This window comes from Oryctolagus cuniculus, chromosome 21 (assembly GCF_051225735.1).
Source record: "Oryctolagus cuniculus isolate XC-2025 breed Fujian yellow rabbit chromosome 21, ASM5122573v1, whole genome shotgun sequence".
Lineage (NCBI taxonomy): Eukaryota > Metazoa > Chordata > Mammalia > Lagomorpha > Leporidae > Oryctolagus > Oryctolagus cuniculus.
The window spans coordinates 14,406,716-14,429,807 of record NC_142887.1 but is presented as its reverse complement, the minus strand read 5'-3'; the positions used below and the strand labels follow the sequence as shown (position 1 = coordinate 14,429,807).

At 62.8% G+C, this 23,092-nt stretch overlaps 2 protein-coding genes across 18 annotated transcripts in view; one reads left to right on the top strand and one right to left on the bottom strand.

Moving 5' to 3' along the window:
• Positions 1-7,938, top strand: part of SLC8B1 (solute carrier family 8 member B1) — a 31,286-nt gene extending 23,348 nt beyond the window's left edge. For 2 of the 10 annotated variants that reach the window (XM_070066248.2, XM_089323212.1), the window contains exons 13-15: positions 207-287; positions 2,475-2,539; positions 6,531-7,938. In XM_070066248.2, coding sequence (XP_069922349.2) covers positions 207-287; positions 2,475-2,539; positions 6,531-7,483 — 1,099 coding nt within the window. In that variant the 3' untranslated portion in view covers positions 7,484-7,938. Of the gene's footprint in view, positions 1-206; positions 288-2,474; positions 2,540-4,567; positions 4,717-4,753; positions 5,231-6,530 lie in introns of those variants that run through there. The other 8 variants (XM_070066249.2, XM_089323213.1, XM_070066251.2 and 5 more) reach the window with 8 other exon arrangements.
• The window catches only part of TPCN1 (two pore segment channel 1), a 58,846-nt gene continuing 43,212 nt past the window's right edge, over positions 7,459-23,092 (bottom strand). For all 8 annotated transcript variants that reach the window (XM_051826580.3, XM_051826581.3, XM_051826579.3 and 5 more), the window contains 18 exons: positions 21,901-22,017; positions 21,585-21,709; positions 21,131-21,179; positions 20,750-20,813; positions 19,909-19,953; positions 18,133-18,189; positions 17,900-17,953; positions 16,895-16,967; positions 16,031-16,138; positions 15,251-15,322; positions 14,771-14,860; positions 13,648-13,763; positions 13,098-13,144; positions 12,546-12,614; positions 12,347-12,431; positions 10,857-10,996; positions 10,671-10,751; positions 7,459-9,390 (listed from right to left, as the gene is read on the bottom strand). In XM_051826580.3, the coding sequence (XP_051682540.3) occupies positions 9,274-9,390; positions 10,671-10,751; positions 10,857-10,996; positions 12,347-12,431; positions 12,546-12,614; positions 13,098-13,144; positions 13,648-13,763; positions 14,771-14,860; positions 15,251-15,322; positions 16,031-16,138; positions 16,895-16,967; positions 17,900-17,953; positions 18,133-18,189; positions 19,909-19,953; positions 20,750-20,813; positions 21,131-21,179; positions 21,585-21,709; positions 21,901-22,017 (1,509 nt within the window). In that variant the 3' untranslated portion in view covers positions 7,459-9,273. The remainder of the gene's footprint in view (positions 9,391-10,670; positions 10,752-10,856; positions 10,997-12,346; positions 12,432-12,545; positions 12,615-13,097; positions 13,145-13,647; positions 13,764-14,770; positions 14,861-15,250; positions 15,323-16,030; positions 16,139-16,894; positions 16,968-17,899; positions 17,954-18,132; positions 18,190-19,908; positions 19,954-20,749; positions 20,814-21,130; positions 21,180-21,584; positions 21,710-21,900; positions 22,018-23,092) is intronic.

The following is a 23,092-nucleotide window of genomic DNA, read 5'->3' as shown; positions in this document are numbered from 1 at the left end:
CTGCGCCACAGCAGCATGGCACGGCACACCCATAAGGTTGCTCCCGGCAGGGAGGAGTAGGGAAAGGGAACCATGCTGTACCGGGCGCTGTGCCCCACGTCCCCGCGGCACCAGGCTGGGGAGTGCCATGACCGAGCCACTGCAGGTGAGGGTGAAGGGGGAGTGACCATGGGCCCCAGCTCAGGCCCCCTCCTGTCTCCATGTAGATGCCTTCTCGGATTTCACCCTGGCCCGCCAGGGCTACCCCCGGATGGCGTTCGCAGCCTGTTTCGGCGGCATCATCTTCAGTATCCTTTGTGCGGCTGCCTTGGCCTCAGCTCTGGCGTCACAGCCCTGAGAGCTGGGCCGGCTGTGAGCCCACTCTGGGGACGGACGGGCTCTCTGTGCAACACCTCCGGCTCCTCTGCAAAGTGGGGGTGTTGGGCTGAGCCTCAGGGGACAGCAGCCTCCATTGCTGCTAGGGCCGGGGCATTAGCAGGTGCGCACGTGTGTGCCCCACTGGAGGACACCCCCCACCCCCGGCTTGTAGGGACTCATGGTCCATGTCAGGGGCCGGCAGATATTTTCTTGTTAAAAATTATCTTCCTCCTTGTGTATTGAGAGACAGACACAGAGAGAGCGCCCATCTGCTGGTTCACTCCCCAGATGCCCGCAACAGCCACGGCTGGGCCAGGCTGAATCCAGGAGCCGGGGACTCCAGCTGGGTCTCCTAATGGGTGGCAGGGGCCCAGCCACCAGGGTCCTCACTGCCGCCCCCCGGGGCCTGCACTGGCAGGAAGCTGGGGTCAGGAGCAGAGCCGGGAACGGAGCCCAGGCCCTCCGATGTGGGATGCAGGCTCTGGACAGCTGGGCTGAATGCCTGTCCCCCTCCTGTTTCCTTAAAGGGCCAGAGAGTAAATCTTGTGGACGCGGGTCAGGCTGCGCGATCCCTTTTCACAGGACTCAGCTCTTCTGTTGCAATGCAAAGAGGCAGACAGGATAGAAACAGTGGGCACGGCTGCTTCCGTAAAGCATTATTTATGAATCAGGTGTGGGCTTGGCCGCTGCTCTCCAAGCCCTGATCTGCCTGGAGAAGGCTGGGGCAGCCAGCACGGGGCTGTGGGGCAAGGGGCTTCGGAAGCAGAGAGCCCTGGGTTCTGGTCCCGCCGGGTGCCAGCTGTGTGCCAGCCCTGTGCCAGCCGGTGGCCTGAGCGCCGGGTGCACGTGGTGTGCTCTCTGGGCCTCTCTCATCTCTGCAAGTTGACAGTGGGCTGGGTGGGGGTGGGTGAGATGCCCGCATCTCGCCTTGGGGTACCTGGGTTCAGTTCCCGGCTCCGGCCCCTGACTCCAGCTCCCTGCTAATGCCGGCCCTGGGGGGCTGGGTGATGACTTGGATGAGTACCTATGAGTACCTAGCTCCTGGCTTCTGGCCCCTGGCCCCTGGCTTTGGGCTTGGGCCGGCCCCTTGCTTTGGGCTTGGGCCAGCCCCAGCCATTGCAGGTATTTGGAGAGTAAAGTAAGCCAGCAGATGGGCGCTCTCGCCCCGTCTCTCTGCCTGTCAGATCAATACACATAAATTTAGGAGGAGTTGGGTGGGGCTGAGAGGAGGAGGAGGAGGACCTCACGCCCCCAGCTCGGCGTCCAGCCTGTGGCTTGCCCTTGGCAAGCAGTGGAGACTGCTGTTTGCTAAATAAAGCGATGTATTCAACGCACCGTGTGGCCACACCTGCTCCTTGTCCCCACCGAGACCTGCTCCTGGCCTCCAGCCTGTGCCTCTGCCAGTGTCTCAGGTTGAGTGGGAAGGAGAGAGCCTGAATGGCCTCTGGAGATGGCCTTGACCCTGGCACCATTGCCAGTTCCCACCAAGGGGCTGCGGGGGTCACTTTGCCCCAGCCCGCCTCAGTTTCTCCATCTGCTGAGTGCTTACAGGTGCCAAATGTTTCTTTTCCTAATATTTATTTATTTGAAAGGAAGAGTTAGAGGGAGAGACAGAGAGAGAGGTCTTCCATTCACTGGTTCACTCCCCAAATGACTGCAATGGCCGGAGCTGAGCCAATCTGAAGCCAGGAGCCAGGAGCCTCTTCTGGGTCTCCCACATGAGTACAGGGGCCCAAGCACCTGGGCCATCTTCTACTGCTTTCCCAGGTGCATTAGCAGGGAGCTGGATCAGAAGTGGAGCAGATGGGACTCGAACCAGCGCTCATATCGGTTGCGGGTGCCACAGGCAGTGGCTTTACCCACTGTGCCACAGCGCCGGCCCCCATGTCTAGCATTTCTGATGCCTCCTTTGATCCTCATGGACTGAGAACAAAATGCACACCTGACGCCCACCTTCTTAGAGGCGCTGAAACCGGGCAGGGTCTCAGGCTGGGTATGGGGGTGGGGTGGAGGGCGGTGGGCACAGATCACAGAGCAGGGTCTGGCCCGGTGGGAGGGGCACAGCGTGGTGGGGATGGGGCTGCCGCTCTAGCCACGCCTCCTGAGCTGCACCACAGATATCCTGGTGGGGGTCGGGCTGGGCTGCCTGCTCCAGCTCTCACGGGGCCACGCCGAGGTCAAGGTGAGTGGCCACAGCTCCCGCTCTCGCCTCCTCCTCCTGGGCCTGGGAGACCAGTTCACACCTCCCAGGAAGAGGGCATGTCTTAATTCATTCTGATTTGCCGAATATTGTGAAAGTCGTGTGCACGTAGGGTTGGAAAAGACATATTCCTTGCACGTTCGCAGAGTGATTAAGATGGGAGAAGGGGAAGAAGGCCCTGGGTGTGGGTCTTGGTCCTGTTACTTAGTCACTGCTGTGTGGCTTTTTTTTTTTTTTTTTTTAAGATTTACTTATTTTAATGGAAAGAATGACAGAGAGAAAAGGAGACAGATCTTCCATCTGCTGGTTCCCTCCCCAAATGACCACATGGTTAGGGCTGTGCCAGGCTGAAGCCAGGAGCCCTGGACTTTTACTGGGTCTCCCACAGGAGTGCAGGAACCCAAACACTTGGGCCACCTGCTGCTGCTTTCCCAGGTGCATTAGCAGGGAGCTGGATCAGAGTGGAGCAGCCAGGAATTGAACCGGCGCCCATATGGGATGCTGGTGCCGCAGATGAAGGCGTAACCTGCCACGCCACAGCGCCGGCCCCTGCTGTGAGGCTCTGAGTGGGTTATGACATCCCTGGGCCTTAGGTTCCTCCCTTGTAAAATGGAGTTGACGACACCTGCATGCATAGGGTAAGGGCCAGGCCGAAGAATGGAGCCCAGCAGTGCCCGCAAGCAGACAGGTCCAACACACGCTGAATGGCAGGGGCTTTTCACCACGTCCGGAGATTTCCTGGGGGCCATGAGACCCCTTGACCTCCCGTGTCCCCAGGGGTGGGGTCCAGACATCTGTACTTTTTAGCTAGCTCCCTGGGGGCCCATGTAGGAAAAACAAGGACTCCACTTGCATGGCTGCTCTTGTTTGTATTTAATTTTTATTACTTTTTGCCGGTGCCGCGGCTCACTAGGTTAATCCTCTGTCTGCGGCGCCAGCACATCAGGTTCTAGTCCCAGTTGGGGCGCCGGATTCTGTCCCGGTTGCTCCTCTTCCAGTCCAGCTCTCTGCTGTGGCCCGGGAGTGCAGTGGAGGATGGCCCAGGTGCTTGGGCCCTGCACCCCATGGGAGACCAGGAGAAGCACCTGGCTCCTGGTTTTGGATCAGCGTGGTGCGCCGGCTGCAGCGCGCTGGCCACGGCAGCCATTGGAGGGTGAACCAACGGCAAAGGAAAACCTTTCTCTCTGTCTCTCTCTCTCTCTGTCCACTCTGCCTGTCAAAAAAAATTTTTTTATTACTTTTTGAAAAGTTTTATTTATTTATTTGAAAGAGTTAGAGAGGGAGGGGTCTTCCATCTGCTGGTTCACTGCCCGGATAAATGCAACAGCCAGGGCTGAGCCAGGCTGCAGCCAGGAGCTTCATCTGTGTCTCCCACATGGGTGGCAGGGGCCCAAGCACTTGGGCCATTTTCTGCTGCTTCTCCCAGGCCATCAGCAGGGAGGGAGCGCTAGATTGGGGTGGAGCAGCCAGGATGCAAACTGGCCCCCATATGGGGTGCTGGACAGCAGGTGGCGGCTTTTACCTGCTACACCACAACGCCAGCCCCAGCTGCTCTCATTTTCAGTGATTTCTATGAGGCAGAGAGAGAGGATCTTCTATCTTCCGGTTCACTCCCCAAATGCCCACAACAGCCTGAGCTGGGCCAGGCTGAGGCCAGGAGCCTGGAACGCCATCTGGATCACGTGGGCGGCAGGGGCCCGAGTACCTGGGCCATCACTGCTGCCGCCCAGGGTGTGTGTTGGCAAGAAGCAGGAATCGGGAGTGGAGCCCAGACGCAACCCCAGGCACTCCCATGTGGGACACAGGCACCCCACGTGGCGTCTTAGCCACACGCCTGCAGGAGAAGTGGTTCTAGCCCAGGTGGGAGCCCCAGGCTGCAGGGCCGGCAGGAAACAGTGTGGGGTGTTGGAGCGAGCCTCCGCCGGCGAACTCGCCTCTGCCACCTTCCAGATTTTCTAAAGAAGGAATCAGTGCCTTAGGGAATCTTTCTGCTTTAAAATGTTGCATCAGACAATCCACACCCGCTGCGAGGCAGATCGGAGCCCAGGCTGCAAGCAGGCGGACTCCAGCCCCACATCTCTGGAGGGACTCGAACTCAGAGACCAAGACAGATGAGAATAAGCTGGGGGCGGGGATGGCACTAGGGGCGGGGATGGTGTGGGGGCAGGGGCAGCACTGGGGGCGGGGACTGTGCTGGGGGCGGGGACGGCGCTGAGGGCGGGCACTGTTGATGGGCACCCAGGCGCCCACCACTTTCTTCCGGGAACATCTCCTGGGATGGACCCCTCCTCAGCCTCTCACTTGGCCATGCCCACAAGCCAGAACCAGGGAAACACCAGGGGCTGGTGTGGCATAGCGGGTAAGCTGTTGCCTATTACGCGGGAATCCCATATGAGCACCGGTTCAAGTCCTGGCTGCTCCGCTTCCAATCCAACTCCCTGCTAATGCTCCTGGGAGTTGGGCCCTGGCAATAGTCACTTCCGGGTCTCCCACATGGGTGCAGGGGTCCAAGGACTTGGGCCATCTTCTATTGCTTTCCCAGGCCATAGTAGAGCTGGATAGGAAGTGGAGCAGCCGGGACTCGAACTGGTGCCCATATAGGATGCCAGCACTGCAGGCGGAAGCTTTACTCGCTATGCCACAGCACTGGCTCCATGAAGAGCTTTTCAGTAGGTGAACATATTTACTGGAAATTCAAGCGTTCCATGTGTGTGTGCTCATGGAGAGAGAGAGAGAGAGAGAGAGAGAGAGAGAGAGAGAGAGAGAGAGAGAGAGAGACGTGTGCCCTTTTCCTCGGCTGCCCTGAGAACAGTGGACACTTTGTCACCATTGTGCAGGCTGAAGCCCAGCTGTGGGCAGGGCCCTACTCGCTCTGAAGGCTCTGGGGAGGACCCTGGCCGGCCTCTCGACTCCTGGCGGCTGCTGGGGTCCCTTGGCCTGTGGCAGCATCCCTCCGAGCTATGCTTCTGCCTTCCGCTGGCCCTGGCCCTGGCCCTGGCCCTGAGAGTCCACATAGATTGTGGATAGTGACCTTTTCTTCAGACACCCTGTATGGGGCGGCGGCATTGTGGCGCAGCAGGTTAGGCCGTCACCTGTGATGCTGGCATCCCCCACAATGCACCTGGGCGTGCAGCCGATGACGACGGCCAAGTCCTTGGGCTCCTACCACCCACTTGGGAGGCCTGGGTGATGCTCCTGGCTTCAGTCTGACCCACCCCTGACCATTGCAGCCATTTGGGGAGCAAACCAGCAGGTGAAAGACTGTCTCTCTCTAACTCCGCCTTTCAAGTAAAAAAAAAAAAAACTTGCAAGGATTTTTCCATTTTAAAAGACTGATTTGAAAGGCAGAGTGATGCAGAGGAGAGAGACCATCCATCCATCTCTGGTTCCCTCCCCAAATGCCTGCAACAGCCAGGGTGGGGCCAGGCCAATGCCAGGAGTCAGGAACTCCTATCCAGGTCTCCCACGTGGATGGCAGGATCCCAGGTACTTGGGCCACCCCCACCTGCTGCCTCCCCAGTTGCATTAACAGGGCGCTGGGTCAGAAACAGCAGCCGTGGCTCCGACAGGCGGTCTCATGGGATGCCGGTGTCGCAAGTGGCAGTTTAACTCGCTCTGCCACAACACTGGCCCCGATTTTCCCCATTGTAAAAGTCCAGACAGAACAGCTAAAAACAACGCCGCGGGCGCTCCGTCCCCACCAGCAGGCTCGGAGCAACACGCTCCACCTGCTTCGTGGTCTTGTTTTCTGACGTCAGCACGGCGTCGCCGTTGCATCAGGCTCAAGCTGAGAGGCCCCCAGGCAGCAGGCAGTGGCTGCAGCTGGAAGAGACGTCTCTTTCCCTGCTGGCTGTGGGCCTCGAAGCTGCCCCCACGGGGACATCCTGCAACTGCCGGCCGCTGCTTGTCCGTGGCGGCACGGACGCCCCAAAGCTGCTGGTGGTGACCCAGCCCCTCTCCCGTTCTCCCACAGCTGGAGCCGGATGGACTGCTGGTGTGGGTCCTGGCCGGCGCCCTGGGGCTGAGCCTGGCCATCTCCCTGGTCTCCGTGCCGCTGCAATGCTTCCGGCTCAGCAAGGTCTACGGGCTCTGCCTGCTGCTCTTCTACCTGAGCTTCCTCACCGTGGCCCTGCTCACCGAGTTCCGAGTGATTCACCTGAGGAGTGTGTGACTGAGGGCGCCGCGGTGGAGGCGGGGTCACGGCCGACAGCAGCGGCGGCAGCTGTGTGCAGGGGGACGGAGTCCCTCCAGCTGCCGCCACCCAGGAGCACTTTGCCAAGGAGCTCTGCTGTGGATGAGGGGTCCCCGGTGGGCACTGCATCCTCCGGGACGGATCTGCAGAGTCCTCCAAGGAGGGGCCATTTGGGAGACCCCCGAAGCGTGCAGGTTGGAGGCACCTGCGGGCAGCCTGGGGTCAGGGCTCCAACAGCTGCCCAGCCTCGGCTCAGAGGACCTGAGCTGCACCGCGTGACGGACATCAGGTGCCGGCCACGTCACCGAGGCCAAGGCCACAGGCCGGAACTGAGGGCAGTGCACTTTACGAGCGCAGTGGCGTGGCCACGCGGCACAGTCTGGCCCAGGCTTCCTCTAGAGTCGTGCAGCGGGCGTGGCGCAGCCTCGCTGCTCGGGCTCCCCCAGCTGCAGGACAGGAGGCCGTGGGCTGTGCCCTGTGCCTACCTCAGGGGGCGCCCGGGGCCTGCGCGTTCCGGGGAGGGCCGAGGATTGCCGCCCGGGGCCCTCTTGCCGCCGGCAGTGCCCCCAGCTCGCTTACGCCGGCGGCGGAGCGAGAGAGCGCACTGTCCATCCCGCGTCCAGCGAGTGATTAAACATTTCAACAGACAGCACTGGGCCACTGCCTCAGGGGGTGGGGCAGGGGCGGAGTCACGAGGCAGCAGCCGGGGTTACAAAGCAGAGGTTCTTTATTAATATGCCAGATATCAGGGGCACAGGGTTTCTGGGTAACAAATCAGCAATGTACAAAACCTTACAGTGCTGCTCCCGCGATCCGTACAAAATGATTGTCAGCGTGGTGTGCAGTAAGGCTGGGGCCAGGCGGTCCCCTCCCCCACACCCGGGGTGGGGGCACAGGGCCGTCACTGCCCTGCCAGGCTGTGACGTGGGGGTGAGGGCCTTCAGAGCTCAGACCCCGGGGGCTCTGTCCCTGCTCAGCAGGCGAGTTTGGGGTCAGTGTGTCCCAAACGAGATGACAAGGGTACCCCCACTGCCCGCTCGCCCAGCCGGCGCTGGCTGACCCCAGGGCCTTTCCCAGGCAGGGCCGGGGGAGGGGGCTGGGTGGGTTCATGGCTGTGAGTCGGGCGCAGACCCCCCCCCCCTGCGGCCAGCCCTGGGGTAGAGGGGGGGCGAGGGGGAGGCCCGGGGCCCAGGCCAGAGGCCGCACGGCCCCCTCCAGGAGCTGCCACTTGACCCGTGCTTCCAAAATGCCCGTTTCAATACACAGAACCCCAAAGGCACGCAGTTGTGCAAAAAAAAGTTCCTTCTTTGAGAGGGGAAGGCTGTGGCCCGTGGCGAGAGAGGACCGTACGGCTCCCGCGCCCTGCGGGAATCAGTGGTTCTCAGGGACCCTAGACCCCCATAGCCGCCCTTGCATGGGCTGGGGGGGGGGGGCAAGCCCATGTCTATTGCCCACCTTCCAACCCCAGGAGGCAGCGAGGCCCCCATGCTGCTCCCCCACTCCCTTCACCCCAGTCCCACTCAGACTCTCACGCCCAGTCCTGCCTCCACTACGACCTGCGCATGCGTACAGAGCTCCCTGAGGCCCCCGGGGACTGCGTCACTGGGTGTCCAGCGGAGCCTGCTTCTGCACCAAGCACTACACTGAAAACCTGGGCTGGGCTGAGTGCCCGGCCCGGCCTCGAGTCCAGGGAGGGCAGGCGGCTCCCAAGGAGAAGAGGGACCAGTGTAGGTGGGTGTCCCCTGTGCTCCGCCGCCGTCGGCTGCCCCCCACATGCACCTGTACAGGACCTGCTCTTGTCGTCACACAACCCTCAGTTAAGCAAACATCTGTCTGCTTCAACAGGTAAAGCCACAGGACGGGGGCTTAGACAGCCCAGGGTGGGGACTGGCCAGGGGTCAGGGCCATCGGCCCGGTCTCCCACCGCCCCTCCTTGCTCGCGGGGCTTGGATCCTTGCATGAGGCCACTGGAGAAGGATTTCCAGCCATGGGGACAACACCAAAGACGCCCAGGAGAGACAGCTGTGGAGCCAGGGGCCCATCCTCCGTGCAGTCTCCCACAGGAACCGACCGCGTGGGAGGCCGCACCCCTCAAGCATTGGTCCCCAAAGGGAATGCCTAGGATGTGGCCATGGAGTGGTTTTGTCCCTAAAGCCAGACACGGAGCCCTGGGCTGTGAGCGGGTGGGCCTGACGGTAGCAGCAGGAAGTCGGGGCTGGGCCTGGCCTGGCAAGGGCGGGCCCACCACAAAGGCCACCCCTGTGGGCAGGGGGCACAGTCCACGCCAGTGGTCATCTTGGCCGGGGGTTTCTGGAACGTTCCACATTCGGAAGGGCTCGCTGGGGCCTGACCCCCACCTGCCCGACTTCTGCAGTGAAAGAATACGGGACAAGGCGGCTGCAGACCGAGCCCCACCTGCCCTGGTCTCGCGCTCAGTATGGACGTGTGCGGGACGACTCCATCCGTTGTGGTGAGATCCTGCCGTGGTGTTATTGCATAGAAGACGCGGCTGGCGCGGGTGGGGCTAGGTGACGGTCTGGGCGCGCTGGCGGCTGCCTGGGGGCTGCTGGGCGGCAGGCGCGGCGCTGCCGGGCGGCTGGTGCTGTTCCTCCTGCTCCCGGGCGTGCTCCTCGTACCACTCCTGGGGCAGACGGCAGGTGGGGGCTGAGGGCCCCACCCCATCCCAGCCTGCCACTGCCACCCAGCAGCAGGGGTCACACAGCCTGCACAGGGCCAGGGAGGGGGCCGCCCAGGACAGAGGGGACAGGAGCAGCCAGCGGGGACAGAAACCCCAACCCGCCTGGCGTGCGTGGCTCAACATGGGACCGCCCGCCAATACTCAGGCGAGGATGAACTCGGGGGGGTGGACACGCTGCGTGGACACGTGTCCCCTCTCAAGCAAGGGCCGGGCAGTAACAATTTGTCACCCAGAAAGGGCCTCCTGCAGGGGACCCTGTTGAGCTCAGAGGAGCTGCGTTCCCGCTTGGACCCAATGGTTGAGAGCCCCATCCGGCATTTTGGGAAAAACCGAATGGCTCCCCCTGCTGTGTCGTCAGGTCTTAGGACCAGGGACCAGGGCGTTTGGGTGATTGAGGAATTGAAAAGTGCACCGCAGTTTTAAGGAATCTGAACCCCAGACCTTAGAGCTTAAGGAATAGTCCAGAGACGGCCTAGCGCTGTGCAGATGGGGAAACTGAGGCCTGGCAGGGAGGGCAGCACGGGCAGCACCCCCTTCTGCCAGCCGCCTGCGAGCGTGACCTCCCGTGGTCCCCACCGCCCAGGGTCAGGCCAGGAATGGAACGCGGGCCGGGGCCTGTGGTGCCACAGCTCACTCCTGCGAGCGTGACCTCCCGTGGTCCCCACCGCCCAGGGTCAGGCCAGGAATGGAACGCGGGCTGGGGCCCGTGGCGCCACAGCTCAACCCCTGCGGATCTGCCCGAGGGACCCACTGAAGTCCCAGTCACCCTCAGGAATGGTGGGCGGGCAAGGACTTGGGCTCCACCGTGTCAGGGGGACAGAGGGACTCCCAGCTGTGGCCAGCAGAGGAGACCCTTCCCTAGGGACCTGGCAGGGATGGCAAAGTGCTGGTCCCTGGTCCCCGTGGCTGCCCTGCAACATCTACTCAGAGACAAGGATCAGGAGACTGTGCAAGAAAATATTGACTTCTCTCTTACAAAAAACAAAAACCAACCCACGCGGGCGGGCAGGCAGCGCAGGCTTACCCGGGGGGTCAGGTCTGGGCTGGAAGTGGGAGGAGCCGGTGGCCACCTCCTGCCCTCCCTCCGCTGGTTTTTCCACTTCCTGGGAGCCTGCAGCTCTGGCTCAGAGGAAGGGGTGGAGGGGAGCGCTGGGCAGAACCCCTGCAGCCCTCCCAGGGCGGCGCTGGGGCCAGGGCACGCATGCGCGGCCAGGGGCTCCTACCTGGATCTCCTCCTGGTACATCTTCAGGCTCAGGTCGCTTTTGGTCCTTGATCTCCGCCCCAGAAACACCAGGGAATTTTGCTGCGCAAGAGCAGAGGCTGTGGGCTCGGCTGCGGCTGCGCACGGCGCGGGCCCCACCCCGCGGGACTCTGAGAGGCTGCGCCAGCGCACGCCTCCACCGCTCACCTGGTACCTCTCCATCTGGGCCAGGGTCTCGAGCAGCCGGGCGACGTCCGAGGCGGCCCCTCGCCCCTCCCGGTAGAGCTCCAGCACAGTGACCAGCTCCTCTTTGGAGATTTCCTTCTCCAGGGTGATGCCGTCGTCAACTGCAGGGACCGGGGGACCCTGGGCTCAGAGCCCCAGCCTTGCACATGCGCATGTTTAAAAAACCTCCGCCTCCCTGCGGCCCCTGGAGGGAACCCCTTGGCCCGTCCCCATCTCCCCACCCTCCCTACACTGGGCGCCAGGAGCCTGTAGGGACAGCGGTTTTGGGAGGGAGTCTCCCTCCTTGCAGCAAGAAACGGGCCCAGGGAGGCCGGCGTCGTGGTGCAGCAGGCTAAGCGCCCCAAGCGATCCCCCATCCTAATTCTGGATCCCTGCTGCTCTACTGCTGATCCGGCTCCTACCGCACGTGGGAAAGCGGCGGGATGACCCCTGCACCACGTGGGAGACTCAGATGGACTTGCTGGCCCCTGGCTTTGGCCCGGCCCAGCCTTGGCTGTTGAAGCCATTTAGGGACTGGACCAGTGGATGGAAGATCTTTGTGTCTGTCTCTGTCAGTCTGCCTTTCAAGTAAATAAATCTTTGTTTTAAAAAAAGTTAATGGGGGGGGGGGGGCGCCAGAGCTGTGGCATGGCGTATGAAACTGCCGCCTGCAGTGCTGGCATCCCATATGGGCGAAGGTTCGAGTCCCAGCTGCTCCACTTCCCATCCAGCTCTCTGCTATGGTCTGGGAAAGCACTGGGAGATGCCCCAAGGGTTTGGGCCCCTGCACCCATGTGGGAGACCCTGAAGAAGCTCCTGGCTTCAGATCAAGTCAGCTCTGGCCGTGGCAGCCATTTGGGGAGTGAACCAGCAGGTGGAAGACCTCTCTCTCTGTCTCTGTCTCTTGCTGTCTGTAACTTTGCCTCTCAAGTAAATAAAATATTTAAATAAAAAGAAAGAAATTAGCCTGAGAGCCTGATATGACAGAGACTTGGGAAAAGTAGCACTGGGCGTTTGGCGGAACTGGGGCGGAGCCCTGGGAAGCCACAAAGGGCCATGTGAGAGGGCCGTGCACCTGCAGCGAGGAGGCCATCACTGGCTCTGCTCGGCCACGCTGTGCCGGAGCGCGGTGTGCCCCTGCGGTGAGCAGGTTCACACCCTGGAGCGAGCCCATGGCTTAGAAATGTGGAGACGCAACAGCTCCGAGCTGCAGGTCTCAGGGAGAGCTGGGGGCAAGGAGGCCAAAGGGCTGCTGGGTAATTCTCTGCTCCACCCTCTGCCAACTAGGACACACGCCGTCTATTCTAAAATTACACCATGGGCCTTTCTCCATCACGAAATATTTGAAAATCAGTGCAAATCAGAGGCCTGGCAAGGCAAACCAGATGAATGAGTTGAGCTGCCGGGGGCTGGACTGCCCGCAGACAGACAGACAGACAGGCAACGCCTGGGAGGCGGCTCCCGGCACCCACCTTCCGAGTCCTGGTTCTTGCGGTTGTAGTTCATCCGGAAGACGAAGGCCTCGAGGATGAAGGCCACAATGATGGTCATGACCACCTGGTGGGGAGGGCAAGGGGGGGGTGCAGAGTCAGCGGCCCCACCGGACAAGGAGCAGCTTGAGCTGCGGCGAGTGCAGGCGAGCACTGGGGAGGGCGCCGGGCCCGCGCCTACCATGGTCACGATGTAGAAGGTCATGAAGTAGAGGCGGCTCCAGTGGGAGGTCTGGGCGGTGACGCCTTCCTGGAGGAGGAGGGAGGCAGCTGGTGAGCGAGCGCCAGGGCCGCGCCAGCCAATGTCCACTCAGGCCACCCATGCCCGGCTCTGTGGCCCCTTCCCCGATTTGCCTTTGATGGCAGGGGACAGAGGAGAGGCCCTGGCTCCCTGGGGCTGCAAATCCCTCTGTGTGGCATAAGCCGTGGGTGCTGGGCGGTGCCCAGGACAGGAGCCAAGTGTGGGGGGTGGGGCTGGGAGCGCCTAAGGCAAGGATATAGCTTGCCCATGACCCTCACCACGCGGTTTCCTGACCGAGAAGTCACCTCCCCTGGGGCACAGAGACCAGGCCCATTGGCCTCTCCTGGGACAAAAGCCAAGGCCAGCAGATGCTGGGAGGGTGGCTCCAGCAGAAAACCAACCCAGTGGGAGTGGGACCCCGCGGCCTGCAGTGGGCAGGACGAGCCCCGCAGCCCTCCCTGGGTGGCCTCGGGGGCCGCCCGAGCCCCTTACCATGATGATGTACCAGTTGTTGACAACGGTAAGCTCGAACAAAGTCACTGCCGGGGGTGGGGTGGGGGGACAGAGAAGTGTCTCAGAGCGCCTGCTTCAAGTGGCCTCTCCACTCAGCCCACGGGCCACAGGGGCCCGCCCCAGGCCCTGTCCCCCAGGGGGTGCAGCCTCTGCCTCACCAGGCGGGGGTCCGGGAGGAGCATCCACACCTCACTCAGTGCAGACCTGGGGTCCCTGGGGGCTCTCGCTCCTCCTGAGCGGCTGGGGCTGGCAGGGCCACTTCCCTCCCCCTCCCCCTCCTCCCGCAGGCCTCTCCATGGAATGAGGGCAGGGGATGACGGAGCAGCGTCTGAGCCGGGGGGTGCAGGGCCCGTGGCAGACTGGCACAGTCAGGCCCCTCCAGCTGAAAGGGACAGGTGTCTGGCAAAGGAGTCAGCCCTGGAGGCTGAGGGAGCCCTGGACGCGGCCCGGGCCGCCTGCACCCCCCTGGGAGGCGTGGCCGTCAGCTCGGGACAGGGCTGAGGCTACAGCCAGGGACACGGCCCCTCACCAAAGCTGTTGAGGATGTTGTCAAAATTGTTGAGATAGTAGTAGCCTTCCTCCACGACGGTCTTGTTGCCCACAGTGTGGTTGAGCCAGCGGTAGGCGTCTGCCACGGTGCTGGCACTGGCCGAGAAGGTGGAGGGGGCGGAGGGAGGGTCACGAGACCGCCGGCTTCCCCCCAGCCTCCCCCTCCTCCCCCACTACTAGGTTTCTCTGCTGTGGGGGAAGGGACAGAGCCAAGGGCCTCCTCCGTGTGTGCCCGGCTGGGACCTGCTCTGGAAGGGCTGAGCCCGGGACAGAGAGAGTCCTCCACCCGCGTCTCCCACGTGGGTGCAGGGACCAAGCACTTGGGCCATCTTTTGCTACTTTCCCAGGGAGCCGGATGGGAGCAACCGGGACTCGAACAGGTGCTTCTGCGGGACGCAGGCGGCGGTTTAACCCGTTGCATCCCAGCGCCCGCCCCAGGGAGAACCCTTCCCCGGTGCCGTGCCAAGTGAGCCCTGAGCCTGACGGGGCTGCCGTGTGTTGAGGTCGTGCCGTCACTCGGCAGCTGGCCTGTCAGAATGCATGCCACTGCTTCTACAAGCCTAGAGCTCGCTCCGAGGGTCGGGAACGTGTCCCCTGAGAAGCTCCGCGGGGACCCACGGCCCCAGGCTGCTCGTTCCAGCTCAGCTCAGCACTCAGCCCTCTCCCAGCGTCTTCGTAAGCTGTCTCTTGGCCACGTGGCCCAGAGCAGATGAGGACACTGTCCATGGACTGTGCCGTGGGTGGCTTGGGAGGAGTGGAGGTGGGGCGGAGGCAGCCACGGGAGCCTTTGCTTCTCTCTGTCCCAGCATCGTCCCGCTGCACGTCCGTCTGTCCCACCCTACCCCCCGTCCTGGAGAGGAGTGGGCAGAAGCCACAGGGCTCCAGGATGCTGGCACCAGCCCGGGGGAAGCTGATGGAGACCTGATGGGGCCGTGGTCCCTGGGCCCTGCCTGGGGGACAGTGAGCTCACCTGGGCACCCTCACCTAGCTCCCCGCACTGCTCGGAGGCCTGACCACAAAGCCAAACAGCCCCAGGTTCCCCGAGCGCCAGGCTGCCCTGGGGCCGAGGGCTGCTGGGTGCGGCAGGACCGGGGGACACTCACTTGCAGCAGTTGGGGTAGAGGATCCCATAGAAGAATTCCATGCCCACGATGGCAAAGGAGTAGTAGAAGATGAGCAGGGTGAGGGCCAGGCTGGGAGGAGGTCAAAGGCACAGCGCGGTTTAGGGCCAGCCGGGCGGGAGCCTGACCCCCTGAGCGGACTGCAGGGCCACGCGCCCCTAGCCGGTGACCAACGGCAAAGTGCCTGCAGGGAGGGGCTCGAGGCTCAGGACCCTACGGCCAGACGCCCCCAGGCGAGAGAGCAGCCCCTTCCCTGTGGACAGACACAGTAAGCGAGGCGACAGCTCCCTGCCCTCTCCTATGTTTGAGAGGGAAGTGGTGCCGGGCAGACCTGCGCGCTCAATGCCCCGTCTCCTCCGAGACCCTCTGGCCCGACACCAGGCCTCTCGGGGACGCCTCCTCTCCCCCTGCAGCCACCCCGCGGCCCGCCCCTCTGGGGCACAGGCCTCCCGCGGGCAGTACCTGGCCATGCGAGGCAGCAGCTCAAACATGGTGTCCAGCACGTTGCGGTAACGCCTCTTCAGCTTAAACAGCCTGGGCAAGGGGTAGGCAGAGGTCACGGACGGGCGCAGGGGCGAGGCTCAGCCCCTCCTCCAGAACCTGCTACCGCCCAGAGCGTCTCGCACACCAGCCCGCAACGGGAGAGGCCAAGTGGGCTCTCGTCCACCCCTCGGAGCCGCCAGTGCAGCCCTGGGCTCCGGGAATTCCTGTGTGTGTGTGGCAAGGCACGGGGCAGCCCCAGGATGCTGGAGGTCAGGCCTGTGGGAGGGGAGTGGCAGCGGCTCCCCCACAATTTACAAATGGAGCAGGTAGCTTAGGGAGGGGCCGGGCAAAGAGGGACACAGAGGTCCCCAGGGCGAGTGGCAGCGCAGGAGGGAGGGGCCCCGCCCCAGGCCACCCCTATGCAAGGATGCCAGGGGCTCCCTCTAGAGGTGCCGCCCAGGGCCAGGGACCAGCCCCCAAGCCCTGGAGCGGGGAGGGCGTGAGCAGGGCAGGTGCGTGGGTCTCTGGCGGTCCCTGAGAAGAAGGCCCCCCTCCGTGGGCGCCACACCCTCTGCAGGGGGTCCCATCTGAGTTCGCATTCACAGGCACAGGCAGGGGGCCCTGTGGTGCTCCCCCAAGGGCGATGTCAGTGACTCCAGCCGATGGGTCCCCTGGCTCATTCTGGGTCACTCTGGCGGCCACACCCAGGGCCTTCCCCCAGCCCGTCTGCCCCTGCTGACCCCAGGCCCGAGTCACCACCTGAGCAGCTGTAGAGGCCGCAGGACCACTATGAAGTAGAAGGGCTCCATGTCGAGGGCCCAGGCCAGCAGCCCCAGGAAGGCGAACACCGTGACGGAGAAGTCGAAGCTGGAGGCGGCGAGAGAGACCGGGGTCCGTCAGGGACGGGGGGCCTCCCGCACACCCACGCACTCGCCCCACCCTGCTCTCGGCCCCTTCCCAGGGAGCCCGGACCCCCACCACCGCACAGACAAGAGCATGCCAGGCAGCGCGTGCCTTGGCCAGCTCCCTCCTGCCGCCTTGGGTCCTAGTCACCGCGCCCACCTTGGGGTCCGCCTAGTCGCTCCCTGGGACCCCTCCCCATCAGCCCCCACCACAGGCCTGCTCAGCTCCTAATGCCAGGGGCCCCTGGGGAGCTGCCTGGAGGGCGGCCCAGGCCCAGCCGGACCCAGGGACCGCCTCCTGGGGCTCCCAGGTTTGTTTATTATTAGCCTGCTCGTCTCTGCTGACCCAGGACCTCGTGAGGGCGCCTGACAGCAGGGGTGAGGCCGCCCGAGCGCTCACCAAGGGGATGCTAGACCCTTCTCCAGGGGCGTGGTTTCAATGGAGAAGTCAGGGAGTGCAAATCAGCCCCAGGGGACTTGAGCTCATTTCCCAGGGCGGGGGTGGGGTGGGGGTGGGGAGCGGTGGCTGGCGCGGGCGCCTGAGAGATGTCAGATGGGGGCCCGGCCCTGGCAGGGCCTGAGCCACAGGCAGAGCCGATGCGGGTTGGCAGAGGGCACAGCCAGAGCCCAGACCCCCGGATGCAGGGGCAGGCGGGGAGGGGAGCGGAGAGGGCAGTCACGGGTGCCCTGGCCATGGGGGGGGGGCACGTGGTGCACTTACAGGTTCCAGCCGGAGGACAGGTACTCCACGGGGCCCAGGCCGGCCACCTTCAGGAACAGCTCCACCCCGTAGACTGCAGACAGCAAGAGGCGGTCAGCCGCAGCCCCGTGCCCTCCCTCGGCCCGGTCCGGCCTGGTCTGCCCTCAGAGCCTCCGCCACAGTCTCCTGCGTTCCCCTCAGCCCCCTCCCCAGGACGGAGCTAGGCCCCAACCCCACCCTCACGGCCAGCGCCGGTGCTCTGGTGGCGGCCAGTAGCGCCGCGGGCTTAGGAAGGGAAATGTTCCCTCCCCATCTCGGGGGATGGCCTGGTGCCCACCCGGCCACCCTACAGACATGTCCTGGGCACATCGTCCAGGCCAGGCTGGCACCAGAGTGACAAGGAAGTGGCGGATGACCACGTGGTGAGTTCTGTGACACTTGGTTTCAACGGATGGCGAGGACAGGCAGAGAGGGGCACCGGGCAAAGGCAAGAGGCTGGCGGAGGTCAGAGGCCCAGCCCTGGGGAGCACCACACTGTTCAGGAGGTCTGGGTGTGGCAGGAGGGCCCGGGACTGGGAGGAGAGGAAAGTAGGGGGGCGAGAGAAGGGACAGGGCCTGGAGTGGTGGTTGAGCCGTGGCTTGGACTCCCGTATCCTACACCCAAGCGCCTGGCTTGGGTCTCTGCTCTGCCTTCAGGGCCGCTTCCTGCTAACGCACACCCTGGGAGGCAGCAGGTGGCGGCCAACTACCTGGATTCCCGCCTCCCACACCAGTTCCCGCTGCTGTGGGCATCTGGGGGGTGAACCAGCCAATGCAAGATTTGTCTCTCTCTCAAAACAGAGGTAAGCCAAAAGGGGCCACATCCAGGACCTGGCCTTGAGCCATAGGACCCAGGAGAACCCCAAGAGAGTTTGACTCAGGGGCGAGATGGAATCCAGTTGAGCCTGTGGGATTCCAGACCCAAGCGCAATTCTCCTAACCCGTGTTGAAAATAAGCCACCCAACCAAAGCATACCAGCAACTTACTAGTCAGAAAGACGAGGTAACTCCAGGGCACGTGCTTGGAGAAGAAGTTCCCACCTGTGAGAGGGAGGAGGGGCAGCTGCAGAGGCCGGCAGGTGTGCGGCCAGGTCCCCACCGCCCCCGGCAGCTGCAGAGGCCGGCAGGTGTGCGGCCAGGTCCCCCCTGCCCCCGGCAGCTGCAGAGGCCGGCAGGTGTGCGGCCAGGTCCCCCCCCCCCCCCCCCCCGCTGAGGCTCACCCTTCAGCATGAATGTCTCCACGAGGATCCAGACCCCGTTCACTGCCACCACCAGGTCTGAAACAGACATGCCCGTGAAAGACCCAGAAGGCACGGCGGGCTGGGAAATCTGAGGTCACAGCCGCAGTGCCCGCCTCCCTTCTGGGAAGCTCTGGGGGAGCAGAGCGCGGGGCTGCGCCACACCCCCACTCCATGGGGGGCTTCCACTCAGTGCTCTTCCCACAGGAGCTGGACCTAGCCGTGCCCACTTGGAACACAGCTACAAATGTCTAAAAACACCCTCTCGGGGCCGGCGCTGTGGCACAGTGGGTAAAGCCTCCGCCTGTGAGGCCGGCATCCCATACGAGAGCCAGTTCGAGTCCCGGCTGCTCCACTTCTGATCCAGCTCTCTGCTAACCTGCCTGGGAAAGCAGCGGAGGATGGCTCGAGTGCTTGGGCCCCTGCCACCCATGTGGGAGACCCAGAAGCAGCTCCTGGCTCCTAGGTTCAGTCTGGCCCAACTCTGGCCGTTGTGGCCATTTGGGGAGTAAACCAGGAGGTGGAAGATTTCTCTCTCTGGCTCTGCCTCCTTTTCTAACTCTGCCTTTCAAATAAAAAATACAAATAAATAAGTAAAAGCGCCCTCTCTGTGGGCACAGCAATTAAGAAGCTTCAGTGGGGGTTGGCGTCGTGGCACAGTGGTTCAGAGGCCACTACTGATGCCAGCATCCCACGTGAGTCCCGGCTGCTCCACTTCTGCTCCAGCTCCCTGTTAATGCTCCTGGGATGGATTGGCCCAAGTCCTTGGATCCCTGCCACCCATGTGGGAGACCCAGATAGAGTTCTGGGCCCCTGGCTTCAAGCTGGCCTAGTCCCGGCTGTTGTGGGGGAGTGAACCAGCCGATGGAAGATCTTTCTCTCTCTGTCACTCCGCCTTTCAAATAGATAAGTCTTTAAAGATTATATTAAAAAAAAAAAGATGTTTTAGTAAACCCTGTAAGTTACTCCAAGTAGGTGTAAAGATGGACAAATATAAAACAGGTTTGAGCCCTGGGAAGGTCTGCCTTCTGCCAGAGGTGTCTGATTTTCCAGTGACAGCAGCGCTGCAATGTCGTGGCCTCTCTCCCGCCAACCCCTCTTCCAGGGACCCACCCTGAGGCGACTTCCTGCTGTGCCATCAGTGCTACGAGACCCCGGAAACGACCCAGGGACCTAAGGACCCAGCGACTGTCTCAGGGGCCGGCTAAAGAGGCTCTGATCCGCTCACTGCACGGAGTACTCTGAAGCATCAGAGGGAAGGGAGGCACGTGTATCCGTTACCGCGCCACACCTCGGGGACACAGGGGTCATGGAAAGAAGTGAGGCAGACGACCTGGGCGCCAAGTTCACGGCTGTCAGGACAGGGAGATGGGGCATTCCCTGCACCTAGGCAGAGCTCTTAGGGGCTGGCAGGCTCGGCCACAGTAGAAGTCAAACACGGGGGACACGGTGGGGCTTTCCTCCAACCTGCCCTGAGTAGATCTCATTTATAATCTGACCCGGAACTCTATAAATAGGATTTCTACAAAAGATGAAAGGAATTTCCCCAAGTCCAGAATACATGAATGAGAGAAAGCCAGAGCGGGCCCAGTGGTGACAGTCCTAGGCGGAGAGAACCCTCCCAGGGGACCGTCACACACAGTCATCTGAAACGCACAGCCCTGGGGGGCGGGTCCTGGCCTGCCCCTGTGCACACGGCTATCCTGAGACTGCAGGATACAGCGAGTGAGGAACTGCAGCCGCGACGCGCGCACTTACACATGAGATACTGGAAGGCCCTGGACTTCACAAGGATGTTAATTCCTGTGGGAAGAGAAGAGACGTCAGCGTGGACGTCTTCAGAGACCGGCGCAAGTTCCCCACCGCATCCCTCCCATGCAAATACCCAGGGGTGCCGAGGCAGGGCCTGCTCTGCGACTGGCACCCGTGTGTCCGCTCAGACACCCCAGGGACACTGCACCGAGGACAGCTGCTCTGGGCTGAGCCTGGGCAACCCGGAGCCAGACTGAGTAGAGCAGAGCATGGCGGGCCACTGCTGGAGTGGAACTCGCTGCTCACCATGGCCAGCGCCATCGACGCACCCACGGGAGTAGCTACCTTCCAGTGCAATGAACAGCCCTATGTCAGGGCTGGTGCTGTGGCAGAGCGGGTAAAGCTACCGCCTGCAGCGCCAGCATCCCATAAGGGCGCCGGTTCAAGTCCCGGCTGCTCAACTTCCCGTCTAGCTCCCTGCTAATGCTCCTGGGAAAGCAGTGGAAGATAGCCCAAGAGCTTGGGTCCCTGCACCCATGTGGGAGACCCAGAGGAAGCTCCTGGCTTTGGACCAGCTCAGCTCCAGCCACTGCAACTATCTGAGGAGTGAACCAGCAAATAGATCTCTCTCTCTCTTTCAAATAAATAAAATGAAAAATCTACAAAATGTCTTGGCTTGATTTCTAAGTTACCGATTTCCTTCTTAGTGCACTTCCCGCTCGGTTAGTCACACCCACGCTGCCTCCCCTGAGCACACACACGTGTCACGCACATCGCACACGTGGCCTCCAAAGCTCGTCTATGGCTCAGGACAGCTCTGTCTGTCCCCGGCCAGGGCCCGGCTCACCTTTGAAGATGAGGAACGCGGTCCTGGGGAGCTCATCAAACCAGTGTTCTCGGTTGCTCTTTGCCTGGCAAGACAACAGGGCCACGGGGGAGAGGGGTCAGCGCCACGGGGGAGAGGGGTCAGGGCCACGGGGGAGAGGGGTCAGGGCCACGGGGGAGAGGGGTCAGCGCCGGCGGCCAGCACCAGCCCTCGGGATGGACAAGACGGCACAGGCGCTCACGAGCCGTGGTTGCCAGGGGGCCTGGAGAGCCACCCGGAGGGGCCAGCCTCGCCCGTTATCACCGAGTGGAAGGGCGGAGGCAGGGGCCAGGCCGGGAGGGCGCACGTAGGCGCCTGTCACCCCTCCCGCTACACGCCCTCCCCTGCCTCGCCAGCACTCACCTTCCACTTCAAGGCGGCCACTTCGTAGATATCATAAAAGTCCTTAAGGCTGTCATGAGCAAACCACAGGGCAGGCAAACTCAGGACCCACCCCTCCGGGCTTCCCCTCTGCCCGCTGCTGTCCCTGGCTCCCTCTCGGCCCCCTACCTGCAGGCGTCCCACTCTCTCTGTCTCGGGACGGGCCCCCACTGAGGCTACGCTGACTACCGTGCCCCGCACAGCTACTCTGGGATGCACAGAAACCCCGCCGCAACGGTGCAAGTGGGATTGCAGGCTCTCTGAGGCCCTGCTGGGCTGTGTGTATGTGCGTGTGCACACGCGTGCATGTGCGCTCACCCCCGCTGTCCATCTGGCTCACAGGGGACTCCCCACCCACTCAGGGAGTGGAGCAAGCGTCTCTGGCCGCCCCTCCGCGCCCCCCCACCCCCCATCAGTGCCGTGGCCCCCCCCTTACCTGAGCAGGGGCGTGTGGCTCTGATTCAGGGCCTTGAAAGTCAGGAAGCGCTCCCGGGCACTCATGCGGGGCTTATAGAAGCGCATCAGGCCTTCGAACTGCCTGTAGGCGATGCCAGCGGGCCTCTGAGGGGAGGGGAGGAGAGGGGAGGCGGCCACATGTGAGCCAGGGAGGCCCCAGAGCCCGCGCTGCTCCCCCTCTCTGGGGACGCCTGCCCATCCCCCACCAAGGGCAGGCCCCGGGCCCCGCCACGCAGAGGGACCACACAGGACAAGGCGAGAGGCCCAGCCCCGGCCACGGCACCAGCCCGCCCTACCCGCTGGCTGACGAGCAGGCGGTAGGCGTGCTGGATGGCCGTGCGCTTGTGCAGTAGCAGAGACTTGAACTTGCGCTTCTCGATGTCGTTGAAGGTGTCGAACACCACGGCCAGGAGCTGCCAGGGAAAAGCATGGAGGCCTGGCTCCCCTACTTGCTGGGGCCCCCGGGGTCAGGCTGTGTGTACGGGCTGGGCAGGGGGCTCCTCTGCCTCCAGGAAGGGCTTCCATTCAGGCCCCCAGCAAGGGGCTTCAGCCCCGCCCCACCCCCACCCCGGCCTGCACCTCGGCTGCAGGAGGTTGGTCTCCTGGTCTCTGCAGGGAAAGGCCGTTGGTTGCCACTTACACATTTCTCTCTGCAGAGATCTGAAGACCTTGTGTTTGATAGCTTGGCCCCGGCTGGGCAGGGGACAAGTGAGGACAAGCCTGGGTTCCAAGCCCAACTCGGCTCAGGCCAGGGGAGGCCACGCCCCCTTCCTGTGCCCCCTGCCCTCGCAAGCTCGGGGCAGGAAGGGACATGGCTGGACGGGAACAGGTCAACCACCACCTGCAGCACCAGCACCCAGAAGGGCGCCAGTTCAAGTCCCGGCTGCTCCACTTCCAATCCAGCTCCCCGCTAATGCACGAGGGCAAGCAGCAGAAGATGGTCCAAGAGCTTGGGACCCCTACCACCCACGTGAGAGACCACGTGAGAGATCACACGAAGTTTGTGGGTCTGGCTTTGGCCTGGTCCGGTTCCAGCTGTTACAGTCATTTGGGGAGTGAGTGAGTCAATCTCTCTCTCTCTCCTTCTATCTCTTTGTAACTCTGCCTTTTGGGGGTGGGGTGGGCATTAGCCAGCAGTTAGGACTTTGGTTAAGACTCCCCTCGTCCCACATCACAGGACCTGAGTTCCATATCCAGCTTTCTGCTAATGCAGACCCTGGGAGGCTGCTGTGGTGGCTCAAGTCCGCAGGTCCCTGCCACCCCCACAGAGACCTGAATGGAGCGCCCAGCTAATGACTTTGACCCTAATCTTGTCCCAGCTGCTGCAGCCATCTGGGGAGTGAGCCAATGGATGAGGGCGATCTCTGTGCTTGTCTCTCAAATAAACTGAAAAGATACTATTTTGAGGGAAATTCTCCTGTCCCTTCTACTCCTTTAAATTGGTCTTTTGGGGCCGGCACTGTGGTGTAGCGGGTAAAGCCTCTGCCT